The sequence below is a fragment of the Antrostomus carolinensis genome, unplaced genomic scaffold, assembly GCF_000700745.2.
Source record: "Antrostomus carolinensis isolate BGI_N321 unplaced genomic scaffold, ASM70074v2 scaffold826, whole genome shotgun sequence".
NCBI classification, from domain to species: Eukaryota; Metazoa; Chordata; class Aves; order Caprimulgiformes; family Caprimulgidae; genus Antrostomus; species Antrostomus carolinensis.
Window position 1 is genome coordinate 34078 of NW_010319609.1, and position 15484 is coordinate 49561.

The following is a 15484-nucleotide window of genomic DNA, read 5'->3' on the forward strand; positions in this document are numbered from 1 at the left end:
TGGAAAGAGCCACAGACTTCCCTTTAGCAGGTGGGAAGACCCAAACTTCCACGACAGAGGAGATGTTCTGTATGACTGGCAGATATTGCACTGTTTTCTGTTAAATTAATAAACCAACCTAAAAAGACAGGAAAACAAACTAGGCTCCTCAGCTAAATCCTCAACACAGCTAAATCCTAAGAGTGCAACTCTCCTGAAGTCACTGGAATACAACAACCTAAAGCTGCCACTGGTCAGACCCCAAAATGTAACTGTGCAAGACCCACTGTGTTTGTCTGTGACTGTGTGATCTTTTCAGAGCTGTTGTTCCTTCCAGGTTTCCTGGGTTCACATGGTTACCGATAAATTGAGCTGCATTCCAGTCTGGGTGGAATTTGTTTCTTTTTTATTAAAAATAATAGAGGTTCAATTGTACCACAAGCAGAATGGTAAACATCCATGCAGGATAAAACCCTGTGTGCCAGAAAGCCAAAAATGGGGGGGCAGGTCTCGGAGAGGGACGTGGCTTTGGTACACATGGGAACTGCCAGCTCACAGGTGTGTCGTGGTCACTTTAGTTGGGGTGACAAAACAAGCAGATCCACCTAAGAGGTGCAGATAAGCTGGCTGTAAGTTTGAACAAAATCTTGTTGAAACCAACGCAGGGATTTTTCGGGTCATCTTGATTTTGCATCTGATCCTCAGAAAAGAAAGAGAATTTCTGCTTTAGGTCCCTATTGTAACAGGCAGACCAGACGTGGACTGTAGCCCAGTTCAACGTTTCTGCATTTCAAATGCTACATGGTGACATCAAAGATGTGTCTCTGTTCTCCTCTTCTAGGAGGACAGCTTGCTTACCCACTTTTACTTAGTGACAAAACAAAGGGCTTCTTTTGTCCTCCCCAAATACTCTCTCTGGCTACAAGCAGGGAGACTTCTGACATAACAAATTAATAGCCCCTTTTAGTCTTGGTCTTGTGGACACACATCATACCCCAGAGTCAGCAGATGACATGAGGCTGCATATCTGACACTGAAAATGGCCAGCTGAAATTATATATGCCTGTAGGACTCTTCTGATTTCTTGAGGGGCTGATAAACCACATCATTCTGTATCTCATCTCGGAAGTGGTGTCATCAGTACCTTTAAAATCACTATGACAGATTATATGGCTCATTTTGGTTCTTCTGCTGCCCTACTGGTGCCCTCCAGAGACACTGAGAGCAAAAGCTAAGCAATCCCAGACAGACCTTGGTTAACCAATACCGCATTTCTCAACCAATGCATCCTGGCTTCCCTGCAAAGTATTTCTCCCTGTCTGTGTGTGACAGCTACACCAAAAGGAAGGCTGATCTCTGTGCTTTGAAAGAGTAAAGAAACAGACTAGCGGGGTGAAAGGAGATACTCACAGTAGTTGGAAAATAGCGACTGGTCTTAAATTTCTTCAGGGCCATGGAGCAGGTGTAAGTGCCAAAAAAGAGGATGAAAGACATGAGGGTGATGTCAGGGACATATTCACAGTTGTTGCCCACAAGTTGTCCTCCATATTTCAAGCACTCCTTCGTTGTCAGAGATGACCAGTCAATGGTGGTGTTGTACTGCAGGAAAAAAGAGAATATTTCCATAAAGCTGTGCTCGTGCTGGGATAGGAATGGGGACAGAGCACCAGGAAAAATACAGGGAGGGAAAGGTAGGCACGGAACGGAGGACAAAAATCCCTGTGCTTGTGTGCAGACAGAATGGATTTTAACCCAGGCAGAAGATGTTACCTGGGAACAGAGGACAGGCTGGGCCTTGGAAAGACAACAGAAATCTTTTGACCTCTGCTGTGGGTCTGCCGGACACGCTCTGCATTTCCTCCAGTGGAAAGGCAAGATTGGAAAACTCATGCAGAAGCTGGAGTGGCCCGAGTCCACCTCTACATCCACTCCCCACTGCTCATTCACTTCACGCAACACCAAACCCAAACCTGCTTTTCTTGGAACAAAACCAACACTGTTTCTACAGCAGAAAATCTCCCTCCTTGCCCTTTCCAGAACAAAGGCTTGAGCTCGCCCACTGGCGTCAGGAGGCATTTATAGAATAATAGAATCATTTTGGTTGGAAAAGACCTTTAAGATCATTGAATCCAACTGCTTCTGCACACGCAGCACCACACCACGCTGCAGTTACCGGCTGTCCTTCTGATGTGCTCTGAGCACCTCCACCATGCAGTGCCAACTGCTCTGGGCTGAAGGTCGGGGTGCTACGCTGGTGAAGGCTGAGTAACCGTGCACAGAACACAGCTCTGCTGCTGAACGAGCTGATCCAGTCTTGTGGCGTGCACAGAATTCAGCCCATGTGTCTCCAGACATTTATTTTGCTTTGAAACTCTTAAGGCATTCAAAAAGGGGCCTGGAAACAAAGCTAAGCTCTGTGCCTAAAGGAAGGGGTGGCCACAACACTCCTACCACTACAGCCAAGGGACTGTCTAATCCCCCAGGAGAACCATTTGCATCCTGACAACACACAGATCAGACTGCAAGGAAGTGGCCACTATTAGCAAGTAATTAATATTATCAAACAGTGCACACAGTATTCCGTATGCAGTACTCTGACAAACCCGTGGAGGATCAAGTGAGCATGCCAAAAGGAGCAGTGTCCCATTTCCACAGCGACATGGGCAAGGGAGAAGTGTCAGTGTGAGGGTTTTCTTCATGCCATCAATCCCTGATCTATTGGCAGAACCACACGGTGCTTACAGACTTCAAAGACTGTACAGTGCCCGCCCTCCCAAAGGACACTCACCATCTCAGCAGAGGAATACAACAGCTCATCGGCTGACGGCACCATTGTCCTGTTAAATAACGAGCTATTCACTGCAAGGGAGGACAGAAAAAGGAATACTGTGAGCATGGTGCTGAAACAGCTAGGAAGGAAAGTGAATTTCAGCTATTAAATCATTTGTTAACTCCATCAAACCGTTTGCCATCTCTTTGCTCAAGTAAAGCAAGTCAAAAGTATTGTTTCAGAGTGACTCAGAAGCATCAGTCACCAATCAATTCCAAAACAGAAAGAAAAGGCTAAGTAAAACATAATTCAAAGCTATACAGGGGTTTTTTGGAGTTCATTGTAAAAAAAATATAGAAAACCAGACAGACAATATAGTATTTCATCATTTTGCAATATTTTTCCTAACGATTTCTAGATTAAAATAAATATCGACAGAATACTTCTAATTATTAAATTTAAAATTAATGCACAACCCCAAAGGTATCCAGAAAAGCAAAAATACATTTCACAATCCAGCACAAACACATTTTTGAGTTAAAAATAAGAAAGATGAAGAGTAATTGAAATAAAGACGATGGGGGTTAATTTCTTTGCAAAAAGGGGCAGCATTCACTGTGATAATGATACAGGTTTTCCTTTTGTTTTCAGGGGATTAGAAATCATTTATTGGAAATCTCATTTAGAAATTGCAAACCTTCCTGAAAATAGGCTTGTCAACTACATCCTCATGTTTTATTTAGGTTTTGCATGTACTTTTATGTCTGATAAGAATATTTAGGTTATACTAAAATACTGCATAGCTCACAGTATGGTTTAGCTGGAGAAAGAGGAAGTGTGTTTGTCTTTTGTACTAGGTTATACCAGGGTCTCAATGAGTAGTAGGACATCTCTTTATATAGTAGGACATCTCTTTATGTCAAGGTCATCTTTCCCGTGCCCTTGACAAGTAAGATGACTCTTGTCAAGCCATGGATTTTGCTGTGCCTTGAAGCATTATTGCAGGTTTTGCTTAAGGCATCTTCTTCACGGTGGCAGGGATCTCTCTGGAACGGCCGGGTACGGGAATGCTGCGCATCCCGAGCGGGCAGCCTGAGAGTGGGAGCTGTGCCAGGCTGCCAGGATGGAGCTGAGCCTGTGAAAACATCCTTTTCTTGAGAAGTCAAGTTTGGGAAGACAGAGTAAACGTCTCTCAGAGTGGTCTATGTTCTTTTTCTAGCAACTCCAAACACCTGTGAAAGGCCAAACTGTCACTGTCACAACTGACAAGCTAGCAGCTATTTAACAGGCTATTTCATCCTCTGGAAAACTCCTTGCTTCTGTGCATCAAATCCACTGTGGAAGGACACGCCACCAACCAAGGGATGAGAACAGCCTGAGGACCCAGCTGGTGCCACTTGCTCTGCCCACACTGCAACCCCAGCATTTGCTACTTTACACACAGAAGCCTCAGATTATTTTTTGAGCTTGTCCTGGACTGAGTTTAAACAGGGGATCACTCTGTTAGCTGCTCCATTCTCAGGCAGCATGCTGTTCACAATCTTCTCCCTGACCTTCAGCAGCTTTTGAAGTGCTGGCCTTTGTGCCCAAGGTGCCAGTGACTCATGCAGGTCTCTGCAGAGGAGACCTTGGTGTGGCTGGAGCCAAGTCTCAGAGGGTTACCTGCACAGATTGCTGGCAGCACCTCCAGTACTGTCTGGTCACTCCTCCTGTTCCAGGTTTATTCAATGCTACTTGAAAATCTAAGGAAGAAGCATTTGGAGATGATGACGATAAGGTCATCTTTACCCTCTGAAACAAACATCTGGCAAAAAGGCAAATCAGATAAAAAGAGAACTGTGGCTGTGAGGGTTTGTGAACTTTATCAAACCATACACGCTGATCCTCCCCCACTTGCTGACACTGGTAAAGACCAGCATTGTATTTTCACACACAAATCTCTTAGGAAATAGTGTGTAGGCTTCTGCCACATGTTCCATCTCCTCTACACATTCCAGCTGTACCACCACGTTTGCCACAGGCATTTAGATGGGAAGTGGAGACTCTCAGTTTGGCAGTGACCACTCCCCATTGTCCTAGCTCTGAAAACACCCTGCCATGCAAACGGAAGGAGAACTAGACCAACATTCAAGTGCTTGCAGAGAACCTACATTTAATAACTAACGTAAGCACACAGCTCCTAGGGATCCTGTTCCCAATACCTTTTGCACAGAGGCAGCCAGCAGCAACCAGAAGCTTTTCTGTTGGACAGGTATCTCGAGATAACCTGAAGTTTACTTTGAGCACAAACCAAGTTTCTTACTCACTCCTCGTTGTTTGAAGGATCCTAGGAGTGGTCACAGCTTCCCTCACGCTACGAGCCAGCACACTTCTGTTTGCTTTGAGGTGTTGTAACCTTTTGTTCCTGGTTGTGTTGCCAAATCTATACGTACACTGGCTACACCTGCCTCGCAGCCCACGCTCTAGTGATAGGCTGAACTATTGGAGATACTTCCCTTCCGCTCTTAAGAGGAACTGTTTGTGCTTTTCCACTCCTACACGCAGCCAGGAGGTGGAAAACCACCTGTGTTTGGGTAACACCCTGAATAAATCCACCTCCTGCGCTTGATAAAATGGCACAGCAGATACCAGGAGTGACCTGAACACCATGCCAGTGACCTGGCCACCACTTCTGCCCCTCCACAGACTTCTCAGAGGAATGTCATTCAGAACTAACAGCCAGAGGAATGCAAGGAGACAAGGGAACAGGGACAGCTTCTCCATGCTGACCTGAGGAGTCCCAGGTCAGCTCTAAAGACATTGCAGTTGGCACGTAGGGTGAAGTTTACCTCTCAGCTTGAAAATAAGGCTAAGATAGGGTATTTGAAGATAACCGATAATAAAGGATTAATCTACCTGTTTATTACCTGGACTGCAGCACAATAGAAAAAGAAAGCAAATGCAATCTCCTACCTGTGAATGGGAGAGCTAATTAAACATCCTCTTACCTGGATCTAATGGTTCACAGGCACAAGAGTAATGTGTGATATAGTCCACCTTGAACTCGGAGTTGATCGGGTAATGATCTGCCAGCTTGATCATCTTCTTGAATGCATCGTAAATGAAGATGAAGCTAATAAGGGAGGAAAAACCTTCCTCGGTGAAGCGGGTGAAGTACTTGACTAGGAAGCTGGCGTCGGTAGCAACAAGAATGAGACACTGGAAGGCTGACCAAAGGCCGATCCAGAGGCGAAACTCCAGGTAGTCAAAATCATTGTCTCTGCAACAAGACAGGGGTGACAGGAAGGGAAAATATCAGGGTTAGGTAAATCCACGCAGGATCATGATTTCCCAGTGAGAAGTGGTGAACACACAGCCTTGGGGACCTGGGCTCATCAGAGTGCTTCCAAAGCTCTTCATTTTCAGCCAGCCAACTCCATAAATGTAGGTGGGGCAGTTGAATAGCCGAGGGGGCAGAAAAGCGTGCACAAGTGATCAGTCTTGCTTATGTCTCCACTAACAAACCTTACTAGTGAATTCCAGCTCTTTCTAGGCTTCCCAGTACTTCCTCCCTTGGCAAACACGCACAGAGCTGTGAAGGCCCAAACATCCAGCCGTCCAGACCACGAGCAGCTCAATGCTGACGGCCTTCCACCAGCTGAAGACGTAACCACATTTTACAAATCTCCTTCAGAAAAGCCATCTCCTGCCAAGCCTCACGCTCAGGAGCCTGCATTTCCATCTCTCAGGCCCTCGCACTATCTGCAGAAATCAAAATAGCAGCAGGAAAAGTTCAAGAAGTACAAAGCAAAGACAAGAAGAAACCCTGGTGGCAGGACGTGGCAGGCTGTGGAGAACGATGGAGTGAGCCGCATCCTTCCCTTCCTGGGAAGTTTGTTTGCCCCCTGTGTGCTGCTCGAGGCTGCCGTGCCCTGACGGCCCCGAGCCCAAAGGCAGGCTTTTAGGACCAAACAAATGTGAAAAACGAACACCAGAGCAGAGGAGGCTCTGCCAGAGGTCACTGCCTGCTCTGGGGAAGGGCGTGCAGGTGGTGGGGTCAGCAGCCCCAGCCAGCCCATCTTCCAGAAGCAGTGTTGAAGGACAGAGGAGGAAGGGTAGTTTCTGTGGAAAGTCTCAGAGCAAAGTCTCTATCAGCATCAGAAAGCTCTGGGGAAGGGATGGGGCCCAGGAATCTATCCTTTCCTACTCCCAGCTACAACAAGTGTTGTAAGAAAAACTGAGCATCTCTCCTGGGAGCTTGCCTTTAAATAAAAAGCAGCAAGAGCCACCCTCGAGACACCTTAGGAATGCAGGCTGCACCAGGTAACCTCCCACAGCTCCACACCACAACAGCAGAAAAGCATCTTCAAGTCCCTCCCCAAGGCATGGGGAAGAAGGGGATGGCTGGAGCGTCCTGCAGCACCCCCCCTCCAGGTCTGTTTGCATCGAGAGGACAGGTATGGGTCAGCACCCACCCCTCCAGAGAACCGTGTGTGCCTAGGAGAGGGCTTAGCTTCTAGTACCAGGGGCAGTTTTAGCTCAGTGGTGAAACATCTGCTAGTGTGGCCTTCAGAGCTGGCTATAGGCTGGTCCCAACATTTACTCAAGTCCCTGCTGCAGAGGGACTCCCTCAAACCTCCTGTAGTAACAGTGAAAAACATCCTTGCATCTCCCAGGTACCTGCTTTTCCACACTATTTCCCGGGAGACACGGTGTGCTGTCACACCCCTACCCACAGGCAGCAAACTCCTCAGCTGTTTTACACGGCGCAGCCCAAGCCCCCATCCCACCACCAGCAGAAATCCTGGCTGACGGAGGGGCCCGAGAGCAACTCTCCAGGGCGTGGTATAGAACTGTAGAGTAGAGAACAAAAGGGCACCTCGACAGGGGGAACTACAACCTTGTGATTGTAAAATGGGAGAAAAGGCTGCAGACCAGGCAGGGTGCCAGCTACAGGCTTGCTGCTGGGCAGCGTCATGCGTTTCTGGGAGGATCCTGGGTCGGATGTCAGGTAAGGCTCAGACAGGGTCAGGAACCTCAATTCAAACCAAGCCTCTGCAAGGTTTTCTCCTTATTGTAGACAAACATCTCGGGGAGGGACTGAGAGCCTCACTGAGTCTGACCTGGAAGAGGGGTAAGGAACAAGGAAGTAACAAAGTGATGATTTAGAAGAAGAGAAGGGAAGAAAAAGAAAATAAAGAACCCAGTGACAGCTCTCTGAAATACCAGGAGGCAGTGCCTCAGCGAGCAGGAGCTGCCATCCATCTGACCGAGCATGGAGAAGACAGCTGGCAGGAGCTCAGATGGCATCCTGACTGCACACCATTGAAGAACTTCAAAAGGTTTTAAACTTTGTTTTTTTTACTCCTCAGAAGTCCTGCAGCACTTCTGAAGCTCACAGAGCATATGAGAAAGCACAGGACATGCCACAATACAACAGGCCAAGTACCTCTGCTGTGATTAATTTTCCTTCCGAGGTCTCTGGGGGGGAGACCTTCCCAACAGCCTGCTTTTGCGCCTGGAAGGCAGAAGGGCTGGGGTGCTGCTTTCCTGGGGAGCCCAGCGCCTCGCTTCCCACTGCTTCCAGCTCGGAAACCCAGACTCATGTCACAACGGGCATCAGAGAGACCCTACACAGGAGCAGAGCTCAGCAGCTGGGATGTGAGGTGACCCAAGATGTCCTGTAGCATCAACCTGCTCTGCCAGCAATGTGGCAAACGCCGCTGCCGCCAGCCCCCAGAGCTCGGTGCGTGGCTGGGTACGCGATGGTTTTTTAGGTATCTCGCCGTACAAACACAGAGAGTCAAACTTGAAATCAGTCTGTAGATGGGAAGTCTTTCTAATTTGCTCCCAGTAGGGAACAGGGTGTTGTGAACATCAACAACCACAAACGCATTATTGAAAAATCACAGTACTTAATTGCAATTTCCTTGTGAGAAAGACTTCCTCGAAAAACCCTGCCATTCTGCTCCAGCAGGTTGTTAGGACAATAGCTTTTATAACCACCGCCTCCCACTCAGGTTAAAAATAACCACCTTCTCCCTCCCTACACCGTACAAAGTGTTTTTCCATCTTGCTTTTTCCCTTCCGTGTGCTGCACCTGGGCTTTGACCTGCCCACCAGATGCAAATAGCTATAGCATGTCTCTTCCTGACTTTAATCACTTATTCCAGTCGAAGAAAGAAAAGAGAGGTGCCTCCTCTAGCTCTGCTGTGGAGCTCTCACCACTCGGCACCTTCCAGCTTCCCTCTCTGGGCTTGTCTAATTTTCTGTCTATTTTTCCAACCTCCACTCCTCCTGCCTGTGCTCCAGCGGGGGAAGAGACAGACCCAAAGTCCATCTCTTCTGCCCCGCTTTGGCAGGACTGAGCAGAGCGTGCTGAGGAGAGCCAGCCAGGAGGGGACTGCATTGCATTTGAAGGTGAAGGTTGTCTCTCCACGGCGCGCTGGACTCCAAGATGAACTTCTCCTCAGCTTAGCATGAATATATCTCTGTCTAAAAGCAGTCAGAGTGTGCTGCGAGGCCATCCAGGCTTCAAACCCAACAGTGCTGACTGTAAAGTAACACCAACTCCGACAAGGCAGCAGGAGAAGCAGCCCCTGCCCGTTTCATCCTGCCCTGCACTATTTTCACAGACAGGGTTCACACTGTCCACAAGTATTAACTAACCAAATGAAATCACCTCACTCCAAAAGAGTCCAGTGCAGCACTGTGTACGTGGCACCACGTGGAAATGCAGTGCCTGCCCTAGCAGAAGCTCTGTACCTCAGAAGACTTTGCCAACGTGCAGGATATTCACAGGGAAGACATGGTTATACGCTCTCAATTATATCTGAGTAACTACCCACAGAGATTAAATATAATGAGGAAGGAGATACAACTAAGCAACCAAACATATACCATGTCTCCTGCCTTATTGCAACCTGTAGCCATGTTCAGTTTAATAATTCAATAGACCTTTTCTAAAAATAACCTCCAACGGCCAAAGAGCTGTTCCACATCACAGGCGACTGCTTTTGAAAGCAAGCCTGGTAACGCCTTCACTCCAAAAGCTCTTTGTTCTGTGGACTGAAACACAAATCTCACAACTTGCAACGCTGCGAACGCTCCCTGATGGGGGAAAGGAGGGCGACAAGTGATTTGGGGCATTTTCTGTAGAATATAAAATGATTGCTTTGCAAAACATGGTCCAAAGTATCAGCAGTCCCATGCAAAATCACCAGGGAACACACGTGTAAAATCACCAATGAATATGCCAATCCCTTTAGGGAGTCTCATTCTGTTTTGCCAGCGTTGCAGATGTAGGAATAGGAAATGAGAACACTGAACAAAACGGGGTCCCTTTAGCTCTGGGTGTCAGCTATCCTCACTGCATTGATGTTAACATGGTGAGGAGGGAGCACAACTTCTCTATACCAGTTAAAAGGAAAAAAATCAAGAGTGTTTAATGCAGCAAAGCTCCACTGAGGAATTCTGGGGACAAACAGAGGGCAATAGCTGTTTCTATCATAGGTTCTTTTGCGTTTATAAGTAACAGCTATTATTTCAAATGAGTACTGATTTAAGGACAAATTTTTTTTGGTAACCCTGGGACCTGTGGGATTTTGTTGGTGAAATCACCGAGAGCTGGATTCCTTTCTTTGCTCCTAAGGGAAACACACAGCAGCCAGGGAAACACTTGCAGCGGCTGGGGAGGAACAACACAGTGACTGTAACTCCTGCAAACTTCTCATCGAGGACAGACTTGGTCAAGAATTTCCAAAAGGCCCCAAGGAGATAGGCACCCAGACACCGGGCAGCGCTCGGGGACACGCGTGCCTGTGAAAATCCCGGACGTGACTGCGCTGCAATCTCAACAAGGAACAAAGAGATGCTTCATTTCATGCACTAAATCCCCTCCTTCCCCACCGCTAGCCATCTCATTCCCCAGCTAGGATTTCATTAGTGTGAGGCATTCCTCCCCTCCTCCACCCTTGTACTTACTTGCTGAAATTAAAGAGAAGCCGTTCAAAGACAAGGACAGGTCCTGTGCTGCTCAAAATTGTGAGTGGCTGACCAGCAAAAAGGCAAAATATCGCACCGGTGACCGCCGTGCCCAGAAAGCTCTCCAACACACCCTACGGCAGACAAAGGAGAGGAGTGAGTTCTGAAGAACCATTTCTATGAGCCCCATTGTAAGAAGATGAGTAGTGACATCAGTGACCGGTCGCAAGCTGTGTGCAGGTATGTCCAAGCCTACAGGGAGACCATCTTCTGTCCTCTCCTGCAGCTGCACACCAAGATGTGTTCATCCCACACAACTCCTAGTTACTCAGGATAACCAGCAACCCTCCTTGTTATGTCTGAGGCCCAGAGTTTAATAACACTACACTGTATTTTATATTTGACAAGGGGAGGAGACTGCTTTCAAAGACCACTTCAAGGATGTGAGAACTCCTTGAACATTTCCCACATCTCTGACAGGGAAGACACACATCTGCAGGGTTCTTCCAACAGACATGGCAGGGCATGGCTAGAGGACAGCGCTGGCATCCTCCAGGACAACAGAGGTGGGGTTTTTTTTCTTTCTCCAAGTCTTTCTAGAGAAACAAGATGCCTCTCTTTCAAGTAACAGCATAAGCAAGTGAGACACAAACCAAACAAGGCTACTTCATCCAGCAGAGTCATGTGTTGAGACCTAAGTTCATCAGATGTCACCAGCAAGTAATAAATTCCATATTTAATGGGCTCTACAATTACCTTTGGCATGTGTGGCAAAACAGCTTCGTTGGAGAAGGATAAAAGAGCATGCCTGATGCATTCTTGGATTTTCATGTCCAACTATAGCTGGACAATATCTCCTTGTAAAATGCAAAATGTGGATGAAATATAAATGGCAATAAAATGTGATTATTGACCGAGCGTGCATCCTTCTACAAAGATGGCAGAACAGGCTGGAGCTTACCTTGTTTGCTCTTATGGAAACTAATCTGTTTACATCTGACTGAATGTTACAGGAACAACAAGAGCATCATCTTCCACTGAATAAGATGTGCACCCATCAGCATCACCCTCTCCAGGAACACTTCCCCAACAACCAGGGGCAGATTTAAGCATAGGCTTACGTGCATTGTTGTAGCCGTGTCTGAATCAGCAGCCTCATTAATATTGCACGTGCTGAGCAAGCAGCAATTAATGGCACATGCAGATCCTTCTTTCCGCCCATGGCAAACTGCGGGGTTGGGGCTGCAGTTTTTCTGACTTATCAGTGGCAATACAGAGAGTTTAAATAAAATTTTGTGGCTCTCCTTCTTGGTAAGACCCAAGTTACTCTTTACACTGAAGAAAGTATATTCATAGTGTCATATGTCGAGCCAGTAGGTTACTATGTAGAGCATAAGTTTTTTGGTTTCTTTTTTTTAATCTACTAAATTACTAGCAGAACTTTCTCTAAAGCAATCAAAACCTATTTTTCTGGCCATAAACACCATCTCAAAATACCAGTGGTCAAGCACTGTTATTGCTGGGTAATTAAATCAGAAGCATGACACCTGTGCAGAGAAGCAAAAGGTAAGGGAAGTTCAAAAGCTGCTGGTTCCTGACACACATTCAGTCACTTGTCAAGCTAGACAAGCTGCTGTAGAGTGGACAGAAACCACCTTGCCTTGGCAGGAGGTGACATCCTTGGTCCTTCCCATTTCTAAGTGCTTCTGGTGATGTCCATGGCGAACAGCCCCAGTTTCTGCAGGGATCTGCTCACCGTGACGTACAAGGACGGCGCAGGTGTTTACAGGGGACACGGACGGGAGCGTACGAGCCTTGACTTGCTGCCTCTGGGGGACTTGTGAGGAGGAGATAATTGCTCTGGGGGTGAGGAATGGCATTCGCACAGCTGATCCCCTTCGCTCCTCCCACATTACTCACCGAGAGGGCCCTCACGGCCAGCGCATCTGGAATCTCTTTTCCCTGCATTCTTCCACGTGTCTGTAGCTAAGAATAGTGTCTTTTCTCAGAAACATAAAACTCTGAAGTGAGCTTTTAAAGAAACGTTGGCCAGGGCAGGCTCTCCGGGGCAGGCAGTGTGGGACGGGTGATTTTTAGTGCCTGACCCAGCAGCAGTCACGTAATTGTTTACAAGAAACAAGAAGGATGAACTGTGATGTGGTAGTCCCAAAAATACCGTTTTCTATGAGGACAGAATGTCTGGGGGAAAACTAGGTGCTGCTCCTCAGCTACAGAAGCTGGCATAACCTTCTTGCACATTGCTGAATATAAAGATTCAGGGCAGCTCATGCTCTGAGATGTCTTATGGAAAACCACATTTCCAAACTCTTCCCCACTGCAGGAATGTGCAATGGTTTGAATAATACTTGACATGAACCCGGACTCTGATCCCACTGAGCAGCTCCCTGGATGAACAGCTTGAACTGGTCACCTTGTGATCCTTCAATCCCAATCTGATGATACAGGGGCATTTGAGCAAGAAGAATGCATGATTTTGGTCTTCTGCTGAAAACCTGTAGTCAAAACCCTTTCCAGGCTCCTGCAGCAGCCAACAGACCTAGTGCCTTTTCAAACAAGGATGATGAAAAAAGGGTTGTTGAAGGGAGACAGCAAAAAAGAAAAAAAGCCAGTTGTGCCCAAACTCTGCAAACCTCTGGTCCACCAGTGAGCTACTCAGAAAAACTGCTGGTACTTCAATTTTAAATCAGTATATAAATAAAACCCAATAAATTCAACTGGTCGTGGTACATGAGACGCAAATAAATGTTGGAGTGCTCAAATGAGAAAATAATAGGCAATGTTTTCCTGCATCGAGCCTTAACTATGTTATAAACTGACCACAGGGATTTGGTTTTTCTAGCAACTCAGTGATGATTTTTCTGCACTCTGCTCCACTTCTGTGAACTGAAGTGTAACACCAAAAAGGCTACGGGGAGTGGGCACATCCACAGACCCCTCTCCTTGCTGGCACTGCTCCTCTCTGGCTATGTCCCCAGCTCCTTCCTCACAGAGCACAAACCCCCGAGAAGCCAGGGACAAAGCATTAGACAGGACTTGGGTGTTGGTTCCTTTTGCTGCTCCTGAAGTTTTTGTCATTAATGGCTACACTGTGTTTCTGTTTGCTGCAGAGCTTCCCCATCACCAAAGAAGTATTCTTAACTATAGAGCACCGATGGGTTCCCCTTTTCAACATGGAGAATAAATCACTGAGCTCAAAACAGACTGTTCCTGCAGCTTTCGTCTTTCTAGGGACTTTTTTTTCCCTCCTAGCAACAGGAAAACTCAGAATGGGTTTTATCTACTGCAGAGAAAACTACCAACTAAAGGCAACCTGTGTTTTGCTCTTCCTTCTATCTTTCCACCCCGCTATGTCTCCCCTCCTACTCAGCTCACAGTCTCAGACTTACTATGGCGAAATGAGACTGGGATGTTCAACAAATGAATATCATTTTAAATCAGAGGAAGGTTGCACACTCAGCTATAATCCCACCGAGAAGGCTTGTGAGGTTCTTGGAAGAATAACCTCACCCCAGCATGAGAGATATTAAACAAACCATGTTTATGCATCAGTCCTGGCAGTCACAAGACAGCAGAAGGGTCTCCCAGGAGCGCAGGGATTATCGGCTCTTCTCCAGGAAGCTTCACTTCTTTTATCACCCCTCTCCTTCCCTGAGGTATGCCGTGCAGCCTGGCAGCAGAAAGGCTCCCAGGGCAAGAGGGGCAGCAGCAAAGCACAGCTGCAAACTATGCACAAGGCTGTGCATGGTCCCCACAGCACAGGTAGGGACCACCTTCCCCTGCAGAGCTGGTCCAGCAGCCAAACCAAGACAGCAAACGCACGTGTCTTACTCCAACAACACGACCAAGTGCAAGCAACGGGACTGTCACTGCTCAATGGGGCAGCACTTTTATCGTTTATTAGATGAATTAGGTATTTTCCAACTTCTTAAAATGCAAGGTTCTTTCTGTTTTGGGGTTTTTTTTGGTGAGCATTAAGAAACTATACTGTCAGTTTCAGAGGCAAAAAAATATTTTGCTACTCGGTAATAAATGTTCATGGGATACAAAGGTAACATAAAAGACTTTTGGGCACAATAAAGTGATTATATGCACTAAATTTGGAATTAAGTAACGTTTCCCCTTACTCCTCCTACTTACAGACTGCACAGACTCGTAGAGATGCAGAGCAGACAGGCTTTGCTCTGCTACTCAGTGAGAGGAGAGCGATGCTCACCGGTGGATCCTGGAGGCCTTTCCATTCTCTACACCCTTTTGTTTCTTTTTAACATTGTGCATCATGCATTTGTTTGCATGACAGCTGTGGAGCTGAGTTTAGGGAGAGGTAAACTGTATTTGTACAGAGGAGAGGGAAGTCTGGCACTCCACCTGCTACCGAGTCTTACTCTAGCCTGTAATTTATCACAGGGAAGTGAAGAGCTCCAGATAGGTGCCCCCCTTTTCTACATGTGGTTTAATTAAACCTGCATAAATTAATAATTCAGTCATTGTCACTACAAGCTTAATTATTGCTAGGATATTCAACATGGCTGTGCTGAAACTATCTAAAGCCAACCTCCTATGTTTTCTTCGTCTTCAAAAAGCCCAAGGAATACTAAAGCGCACGGTTGGAGCAGAATTCTGCTCCAGTCGAACACGAAGGACCCGCAGCACTGTTAATTCAGAATTCCTTTTCTCTACACCATGTTTTGAAGCTCCTCCTTTTGTCTTTACTGTTGATCCCACCTGTCTCTGGATTTGCCATATGGCTCTCAG

General features: G+C 46.8%; 1 protein-coding gene across 1 annotated transcript in view; it reads right to left on the reverse strand.

Moving 5' to 3' along the window:
• Positions 1–15484, reverse strand: part of SLC4A4 (solute carrier family 4 member 4) — a 151174-nt gene that overhangs the window by 23219 nt on the left and 112471 nt on the right. The window contains exons 12-15 of the mRNA XM_029085268.1: positions 10712–10845; positions 5737–6008; positions 2768–2838; positions 1390–1578 (exon numbers count right to left, since the gene is read on the reverse strand). Of these exons, the coding sequence (XP_028941101.1) occupies positions 1390–1578; positions 2768–2838; positions 5737–6008; positions 10712–10845 (666 nt within the window). The remainder of the gene's footprint in view (positions 1–1389; positions 1579–2767; positions 2839–5736; positions 6009–10711; positions 10846–15484) is intronic.